This window comes from Canis lupus, chromosome 10 (assembly GCF_011100685.1).
Source record: "Canis lupus familiaris isolate Mischka breed German Shepherd chromosome 10, alternate assembly UU_Cfam_GSD_1.0, whole genome shotgun sequence".
NCBI classification, from domain to species: Eukaryota; Metazoa; Chordata; class Mammalia; order Carnivora; family Canidae; genus Canis; species Canis lupus.
In genome coordinates, this window is record NC_049231.1 from 59,905,672 (window position 1) to 59,915,780 (window position 10,109).

The window sequence follows — 10,109 nt, forward strand, 5'->3', positions numbered from 1 at the left end:
ATCTGAATTTAATGAGGAGGAAGTATCAGTCAAACCCAAACTGAGAGACATTCTGCCTAATAACCAAACCTATTCTTAAAAAATGTCAAGTTCATAAAAAGTAAAGAGACTAAGGAACTATTCCAGATTAAAGAGAAAGACAACTAAATGCAATGTGGTATCTTACCTTACAATCAGATGGGGGGGGTAGGCTAGAAAGAAATACAAAAGGAATACAAAATATACAAAAAGGAATTACAAAAATGTAATTGTAACATTAACAAAATTTGAATTTGGACTCCAGATAATGCATTATATCATGATTAAATTTCCTGATTTTGATAACTACTATGGATATATGTGTGTCCCAGCTCTCGTGAAATACATGCTGAAGTGTTCAAGAATAAAGAGGAACTATATCTGCAACCTCATCTCAAACTGTTCAGAAAAATAATTTATATATACACGCACCCACATACAATACACTCAATAAAATCAAATAGGGCAAAAGTAAAATGGCAAATCTGGGTAATCTTCATCCATACTTGTTATTTTCTGTAAATTTGAAATTATATCCAAGACAAACACCTTTAAACAAAATCCACTGCACCGGGATCCCTGGGTGGCGCAGCGGTTTGGCGCCTGCCTTTGGCCCAGGGCGCGATCCTGGAGACCCGGGATCGAATCCCACATCGGGCTCCCGGTGCATGGAGCCTGCTTCTCCCTCTGCCTGTGTCTCTGCCCCTCTCTCTCTCTCTCTCTCTCTCTGTGACTATCATAAAAAAAAAAAAAAAAAAAAAAAAAATCCACTGCACCAAACAAAACAACGTTAAATAAAGCGTTTAGGCTAAGATTTCAACAAGCTGCTCAAGGCAGGTACAAATCAGAATTATAGCTACAGCAAGGATCATAAGAAAATTTCATCTAATCTCAATTCTTATGTTTACACATTTTCTAAGAGGCTTTAGCAGATAGACACATATAAGACCAAGTACTTTCCTTAAAATGCCTAACATTAGGTATTAGGTGGTTCCTGATAAAAATGTAACTTAGTATCTCTTCAATTTTTCTAAACGTTATCTGAGAATGAATCATGTTTTCAACTAAGAAATTCAAGACCGATACTTCCAATTGAGGAAAGAAAAGGTAGATTACCTTTACTCCAGAAATAATAATGAAATTTAGCCTCTACTTTCTGTGACAGCCACAAGAATTTGAAGAAAAATGACTAAACCCGTATGTACTCTCTATAACCTTTCTTTAACCAAAGTGCATTCTGATTAGTTCTATATTTAATATTCTGAGGGGTAGGTAAAAGTTTCATTTAGCAAATACATCTGATAATTCACATAGTATTTTTGAGAGATCACTACAGGTTTTGAATAAACGTCAAAACATACAGTAATTCCTAGGATATGGCCCCTACCCTCAAAAAGTATGTGGGCTGGCAGGGGAGAGGATGAAACAGGTAAATTTTGTAGACACAAGCTCCCAGTCACAAAATAAGTAAGTTATAGGGATGTAATGCACAGCATGGCAACTATATTAACACTGCATTGCATATTTGGAAACTGCTTAGAGACTTCTCTTAAAAGTTCTCATCATAAGAAGAGCGCCTGGGTGGCTCAGTTGGTTAAGTGGCCTACTCTTGATTTTGGCTCAGGTCAGGATTTCAGGGAACTGGGATGAGGCTCTAGTTAGGCTCAGGGCTCAGCAATGAGTTGGCTTGAGGATTCTTGCTCTCCTCTTCCTCTGCTCCTCCCTCCACTCAAGGGCACACACACCCAAGACTAGCATTCTCTCTCAAATAGATAAATCTTTAAAAAAAAAAAAAAAAAGTTCTCATCATAAGAAAAATTTTTTTTTTAACATTTTATTTGAGAAAGAGAGAGTACATGAGAGAGATTGCAAGCAGGGGAGAAGGATAGAGGGAGAAGCAGACTCTCCGCTGAGCAGGGAGCCCTAAGAGGGGCTTGATCCCAGGACCCTGGGATCACGACCTGAGCCAAAGCAGATGCTTAACCCATTGAGCCACCCAGGTGCCCCAAGGAAAAAAAACATTCTGTAACAAGGGCACGCGGGCGGCTCAGTGATTGTGTGTCAGGCTTTGGTTCAGGTCATGGTCCTGGGATCAAGTCCTATGTCAGCTCCCCATGGGGATTCTGCTTCTCCCTCTGCCTATGTCTCTTCCCACTCTCTCTCACGAATAAATAAAATCTTAAAAAAAAAAAAAAAATCTGTAACTACATATGGTGAATCCGATGAACAACTAGACTTACTGTGATCATTTCACCAGATATACATACATCAAATCATTGTTGTACACCTGAAACTAATGTTGCATGTCAGTTATACCTCATAAAAAAACCCACGAAATAGGCTTCTCTTTAAAGTTAAGTATCAAGTTTTCATATATCCAATACCCAAACACTTCTGAAAGTTGAAATCATTCTCTTAATCACTATAATTAAGAGTTAAATTTTACCTCCATCCCACTCTTTTAATGCTGACAATGTTTTGATGAGGATTGCTGAATGGAGTGAGTGTTAATCAAGGTAAGGTGGAGCAAAGCAATTACTCCTTTTCCTTTCAGAAAATAAAAATACTTCTGAGAACAGAAATTTTTATCCATTACTATGATTTTTTTTCCTTCAAATTATCTGGTTAATTACTAAATTTTAAATTTATTATGATACAGTTGCATAATTCATGTTTCTATATAATTGAGTTCAAATAATTGAAAAAGTGCATGTCTGCAAAAAACTCATACACATTTTTTCCAGAAAACACACTTATGTTTCAATGCTCCATGGCTTTACAATGACCACTTTGTTTCTTTTTTCTTTAGGAACTTGTCCTTACTTTACATAGCAAATCAAACCCTCAGGTTGGTCAGTGAGGGGTTACATTTTACAGGTAAAAGGTTATTGCTGGTAATTTAACCTATTCGTGACCCATATTCCAAGTGGCAGGTGGTTAATTTGTGTGGTTTCACCAGTTTTTCCTCAAGCACACTGTGTTAAAGGACAAAAACAGAAGAAGAAAAAAAAAAAAAAACTAACAAACAAGCTCGCATTGTGCTGGTGAGGGAGGTAGCACGAAGTTGAATATAAAGGTCTGGGAGCAAAAAATCTATACTCAAAATCCCAACCTCGGGTATCCTGGTGCAACGGAAAGAGGCACCAATGCAGGAGTGGGATCAGATGGCCTCGCTTTCAGGGATTCCGGCGATCACGGACAAGGAACTTAGCCTGAGCGCTTGCCCATGCCCTGATTTCCTCGACTATGAAGGCTGAGAAGGACTTTAAAAAAAAAAAAATCTGCCTCCAAGGGCCAAGGATCAGCGAGACCATGTTCTTGGAAAGCGCTCTGCAAACTTCCAACCTGTACACGTGCGTTACTGGGTGTGATCAACTCCACCGGAGAAGCCGCCCGGACTCTGCAAAGGTCGTTAATTCGGCTGCCAAGACTCCGTGCAAAATATCGCTACCGGCTGTGCTCAGGGACACAGCAACTTAGTCGAGAGCCAAAAGGAGGTTTTCCTCCAAAATATATTTTTACGGCAGAAAACTAAAAGAAGGTAGATTCCCTGGTGAACGGGCCACCAGACTTCAGGCGGCTTGGCGGGTGGGGGGTTGTTAGAAACGAGGTAAAAATTTGCAAAACAAACGAAAACCAAACAAGCCAGTGACAGGTGGGACGGACGGACGGACGCCGAATTAAAAAGGAAGGCAAACCCCGGGAAGCGGGCGCGGGGGCGTGGCCTTCCGCCTTGGGCCCCGCCCCCCGCTCCTGTCGGGGCTCCGCCCACGGCATCCCCGGCGGCGACGCAGGCCCAGGCAGCGGCGGGGGGCGTGGCTGGGGGTGTGGCATTTCCGCCTTGGGCCACGCCCCCCGCCCCCGTCCCGCGCAGGGGCTCCGCCCACGGCGTCCCCGGCGGCGGCGCAGGCCCAGGCAGCGCGGGGGGCGTGGCTCGGGGCGTGGCCTCCCACCTTGGGCCCCGCCCCCCGCTCCCGTCCCGCGCGGGGGCTCCGCCCACGGCGTCCCCGGCTGCGGCGCAGGCCCAGGCAGGCGCGGGGGCGGGGCGCCGGCTGCCGACCTCCGCTCGAGCCCTCCAACCTCGGGTGTCGCGCGCCGCGCCTCTCCATCCCCTCACCGCTCCCGCGACTGACTTCCAGGGGCGGGGCTGCGCCGCGAGAGGGAGGCCCTCCCGGCCAGCCAGCCCCAGGCGGGCGGGTACCTGAGCCGAAATGAATCCCTCGTACACGGTTTTCGCCCGGTTCTGGGGCAGAAGCAGCGGGAACTGACGCAACAGGCTCGCCTCCATCTCCGCCATGGTTCGCCGTCTGTGGAGCCGCGGGAGGGGGATGGGGGGGCGGGTTATCCGCCGCCGAGCCCCGCACATGCGCAGTCTCGCCTGCGCCCCGCGCTCGGAGGGGCGGGAACTGGGCTTTGGCGGGAAAAAGCCTCGACGGCGCTGCGGGGTGAAACGGAGGTCAGGCCCAGCCAGATGGGTGTGGCTCGGCGGGCGGCAGCGTTGGCCCCAGCGGGGCTCTCGGCTCCGTAGAGCTACCTGAACAAGATCCTTCCAGCCTCGCCTGTCCCAAAACTCCTTCGGTCATTTTGTTGGATTTTATTGAAAGACTGCTGCAACTTTGTTGGAGTTGCATTTCTTGCCGCATAAGATGCCCCAGCTCGCCGCCTTCACCGAAACCAGCCTCCTGTTGGCCTGTCCTACAGGATCTCCAGTGTGCCGCCAGCTTACAGAATAATGTATTATTCCACCAAGTTAATAGTGTATTGAATCCTTTCGACATAATGCAACATATGCAATGTAATTCTGTGGCTTACCAATTGAAGTCAGATATACAGTATTGGAGGGATGCACAAATGGGTGTGCGTATACACATACCTACATTCACACACGTATCTCCAAACTCAGGGCAGCGTTATACTCCGTTTTGGCGCACTGCACTCACAACCATCTAAAGACAAAACATGAGACAAGATTGCTAATTAACTTGATGAGCCAGTTAGTTTTTCTTTGGTAACCCTTTCTATACATTTTTTGAACTCAGGGATGGTAATGACCCACTTACTTTTACTAAGGGCCGATTAAGTAAGTAACACGACTATTTACCACAAAACCATTTGACATCCCAGTCACTATTCAAATGCATTGTATTTTTTGAGCCCTAGTATTTGTAAAACACGATCGTGATATGCCAAGGCTACGCAGAGATGAGCAAGATGTGCCCTCTCCCATCTCTATTGCCCTCAAAATGGAATTTGACATCTTGAAGATTAAAGTTTCACAACCACTGTGACCGTATTCTGGATACTTATGGGGAAAACAGGATCCTACAGCAGTGTTTAGATATAAATCACACTAAAGCAGTGGTTCTTAAAATGTGATCCTAGGACCAGCAGCATTAGTAACACTTAGGGACTTTGTAGGAATGCACGTTTTTTGCCCCCTCTGTCTCAGATCTAGGGAATCCTAAACCCTGGGAGTGAGGCTTAACCATCTGTGTTTTAAAAGGCCCCCCAGGTGATGGTAATGCACACTGAAATTTGAGAATCTCCTCCTTAGGGATATGACCTACCCACACTCCATTATGCAACTCATTCCTTAAGGATGATACTGTGTTCAACCATCACAATCATGTTAAACTATTTACATAGATGCCCAGGCTATATCCTTGACTGGTGGTTTTCAAAGTGTGGTCCTTGGATCAGCATCATCAGTATCACCTGGGACCACGTCACCCCAGACCAATTGAATCATTTAACTCTAGGACACGAGCTCAGCAATCTGTATTTTAACAAGCATGTGTCTAACACCTCTGTTTTAACAAGGAATTCTGATGCAAACCAAAGTTTGAAAAACACTACCCTAGACTGACTTAGTGAAGTTACATTTTCACACCTAATTCTGTTATGTAGCTAGTTGAATGTCATTGCATTAATCAAGTGAATAATTGCCAAAGGTTTTAGTTCTGAGCTCAGACTTAACCTAGCCACATTGTAAAGTTTAGAAAATATTAGATGAATAAACATAGTTTATTGTTGTCAAGCCATTATTTAAGAGACAGAGATAATTTTAATTATAAAAAGAGAAACTTTAAAAAAAGCTGAAAGAGTAATCCCAATTTGGGTTTGATATTAGGGAGCTGAAATTTTCTTGGCTTTTCTATAATGGTCTCAAGGTCACTACTGGAGTCCTAACCATCTGAATAGGTGGACAAACAATGATAGCTTTCCAAGAGGTCCTTTTTTGAACAAGTCTTATGTCACATTGGCTATCCTGTATGTAAAAGGTCTGGGAAACACAATTTTTGGCTAAATATATTGCTTAGAATGCAGTTAGTAAGAATAAAGGAGAGAATGGTTGAGATGGGCTGCTTTCCATTTCTTCAACACTGAAAAATCCACCTGCCTCCCCCCAAGACAAAGAAAAAAGATTTTAACTTGACATTACGTTATTAATGAAATGCATACTTTATATGACAAATTTTCATGTATGTGTACTTCTAAAATTATGGTAGTATATTTTCCTGTTTTTTATTTTTTTCAAGATAATTTTTTCCTTCAAAGAGTACTAATTAAATTGTATTTTGTTGACTAACTGAATTGAACATCATCTAAAAAAAGTATTAAGGATTAGAAATCATATGAATAAGTAACATTATAAAAAGCAATAAAGAACCAATTTTACATTTTGGAAATAGTGTAATCTACATAGTAATGAAATATCCTACAAATAGAATAAGGAAGCCATGAAATTACAAATATATTTTCATCCAAAAATGTCCTTCAGCTATGAAAAATAAATAAGATATGGTTGTGGTTTGTGACATTCCTGTAAAGAATTCTTTCTTGATGGGAATAGGATTTGCTAAAATAGCAATTTTATTTCTATTTAGTAAGAGAGAGCAAGTAACATGATTAGCCATAATGTGGAAACAGCTAAATTATAAAATTTTGAGAAATAGCTAAATAAACAAAAATAAATTAAAATTTACTCTAGGGGTCCTTGGGTGGCTCAGTCAGTTAAGAGTCAGACTCTTGGGCAGCCTGGGTGGCTCAGCAGTCTAGCACTGCCTTCAACCCAGAGCATGATCCTGGAGACCCAGGATCGAGTCCTACATCGGGTTTCCTGCACGGAGCCTGCTTCTCCCTCTGCCTATGTCTCTGCCCCTCTCTCTGTGTGTGTCTCTCATGAATAAACAAATAAAATCTTTAAAAAAAAATAGACTCTTGATTTCGCCTCAAGTCATGATCTCTGCGTCCTGGGATGGAACCCTGAGTCAGGACACATACTCAGTGGGCAATCTGCTTACAGATTCTCTCTCTGCATCCTCTTTGCCCCTCCCCACCTCAAATAAATAAATAAATCTTTAAAAAATAAATAAAATAAAATTCACTCTAAAATTCAGAAGTTTGTAAGTAATTTTATACATATATAGTCATTTCAAAATGTTTGAAATTTTAAGTATCTGTATCAAAAAATAAAAAAATATCTGTAGTACCCTTTTTATTCTCTAAAATCTTACTTATTTAAAGCTAATGTTAACAGGTCTATGGGGAAACAGATAATTATACACTTCTGATTATTATGCATAATTCACAAAGTGTTTCTAAAAAGCACCATACTTATGTACAATAGAAACATAAAAATTGTTCTCTTTTGAACAAATAACCACTTATGGGAGTATATCCCAAGAATAATCCAGAAATATTTAAATAGGAGATGATTTAATGTCCAATAAGTTAGAAATGATCGAGTTATATAACAGACTGTCTAAAAGCCATTAAAATGACATATGTGAACATGCAGTATTGTTACATAAAAAGTATATATGAAATATCAATATGCGAAAAGAACAAAACAATGTCAAGAGAAAGAGAAGAAAGTTACATAATTAGTTGATATTTTAAAGATAAAAGATCTTTCATTTTTCCATGCAAAGCAAATTAACAGCACCATGAATTTTTTAAAGAAGGCATTAGCAAAGATTTTTATAAATGTAAATGCTGTCCAACTTAAAATCATCTACTGAGTTAGAGGAAGCACGGTAAAATGAAAAAAGAGCCAAGAAACTTCAAATACATAACTTTGTATAAATCACATTATGATCTGTAGGGTTCTTTGCAATTCTAAAAATGTATTTGTAAGAAATGAATGGACTTGGGGTGGCCTGGGTGGTTCAGGGGTTTAGCGCCTCCTTCAGCCCAGGGTGTGATCCTGGAGACTGGGGATCCAGTCCCATGTCAGGTTCCCTGCATGGAGCCTGCTTCTCCTTCTGCCTCTGTCTCTGCCTCTCTCTCCGTGCGTCTCTCATGAATGAATGAATGAATGAATGAATGAATGAATAAATAAATAAATCTTTAAAAAAAGAATGGACTTGAAAACAATAATTACAGTTAAATATGGATTATCTGAATAATAAATCTGAAAAAGAACTTTGAAAATGTCATTCACATTGTCATTCCACTTAATGAAAATGTGTTTGTGAAATATAAAGTGGAATACTGATATTGGGTGTTTTTACAATTTTGTCAACAATTAAGATAATTTAGTCTTGTTCACTTTTAGTTGGACAATAAATGCTTTCAGGAAATGATGGAAGAAAGTTATGAACAAATTACTGCAGCGAGATGAAGTTCATGGTCAGTACGGAGGGAAAAGCAACAGAGCTGAAGCAAACATCTTTACATAAGGCTTTATTATTTTGTTTGATGGACCAAAAAGATTCATCCTTTAGATGCTCATGTTCAAATTATGAACTAAAAACCTTACAAATTCCGATGTACATAATCTCCCTTCTGGAGGTACTTGCCATTCAGAAATTATTATATATCATCAGTTCAAAATTCAAAGCCATTTTATATACACCCATAGTCATTTCAAAATGACAAAAACATTTTAAGTTTATAAAAAATTAGCAGGATTTTAAAAACATCTTTCAGAATCTTAAGTATATAAAATTATTTTTTATAAAATAGTTATATTCTTCAAATATTCCATCCGAGGAGGATTCATTTTAATCTCATTTTCCTTTATAGCCTTAAATGGGTTACAAAGGAAAAGATGTGAAAGGAAAAAGGCACAAAGGAACAGAAAATCATGTGTTAAAGTTGGCTGGTCTGAGTTTTATAGCTGGGATTCCATATAAAAATCTGACCAACAAAGATAAAAGATGAAATCACACAAATTTTTAGGACTCTTTACAGCATCAATACTTATTCACTAGTTTTATATATTAATATAAATAAATATAGTTTTATACTATCATGTTTCATATAAATTATGATAGTATAAGTTGTTTTCTATATTTAAAATTTATTCAGCTTTCTGAAAAAGAGTACCTTAGCTCACTTTAGCGTGCATGGTTTGGTAGAAGTCACAATCTAAATTATGTCCTCTTCCTCAATTGTCCTGAGACTCTAAAAGACAAATGTAAATTCAGAAGAAAATTGAATAGACTTGTTAGATAAGCAGTTTTATTCAACAAAGGTAAAGCCTCAGAGGCAATCTGTTCCCAGAAATAGTCTTGGCTTATGCTTTATTTAGTTGATTTTCAACAAACCTAATTTAACTCAAATGCAACTTTATGTACTGTAAAGGACCTCCCAATGAGCAGAATGAAAACTAAATCAAGAAATATTTTCTGCTGCTAGGCCAGGGGCTCCTTATAGTCCCTACCCTAAAGAATTTCCTAGCTTCTGTTGGCAAATAACTGCTTTGTATCTTCTACTATTCTTCTCTCCAAATGGGTAAGCTTATTGTATTATCCGATCCCTGGTCCACTACTGTATTTTGCATCCATATGTTTGTGATGGGGACATGGTGGCAGTGACCAAAGGAAACAAAATCTGGATTCTAGTAGAAAGAATGTATACCACTGAGAAATCCTAGAGTTTGAAATGAATTCAGTGACTGATGAAATACTGGATTGTGTACTTGGGGAATGGGGGAGGGGATGCATTTTATGTGTGAAAAGAGGAAGGGTATTTGATGATCAGAAGAGTAAACTGCAGTGGAGACTGTTATGTGAACATCTAACCCATTTCCTCTGTGTCCTGGGCCTAAAACTAAACTGCATTTCTACCCTCTCTTGCAGGTT

At 40.0% G+C, this 10,109-nt stretch overlaps 1 protein-coding gene across 6 annotated transcripts in view; it reads right to left on the reverse strand.

The window, feature by feature from the left end:
- FANCL (FA complementation group L) overlaps nucleotides 1-9,429 on the reverse strand; it is a 116,179-nt gene extending 106,750 nt beyond the window's left edge. The window contains exons 1-2 of one of the 6 annotated variants that reach the window (XM_038551322.1): nucleotides 9,352-9,429; nucleotides 4,892-4,964 (exon numbers count right to left, since the gene is read on the reverse strand). Coding sequence is in view for 5 of the 6 variants with exons in the window: in XM_038551321.1 (XP_038407249.1) it covers nucleotides 4,220-4,315 (96 nt within the window). In the remaining variant the exon portion in view is untranslated. Of the gene's footprint in view, nucleotides 1-4,219; nucleotides 4,371-4,891; nucleotides 4,965-9,351 lie in introns of those variants that run through there. The other 5 variants (XM_038551321.1, XM_038551320.1, XM_038551319.1 and 2 more) reach the window with 5 other exon arrangements.
- Between the last annotated feature and the right edge of the window lie 680 nt (nucleotides 9,430-10,109).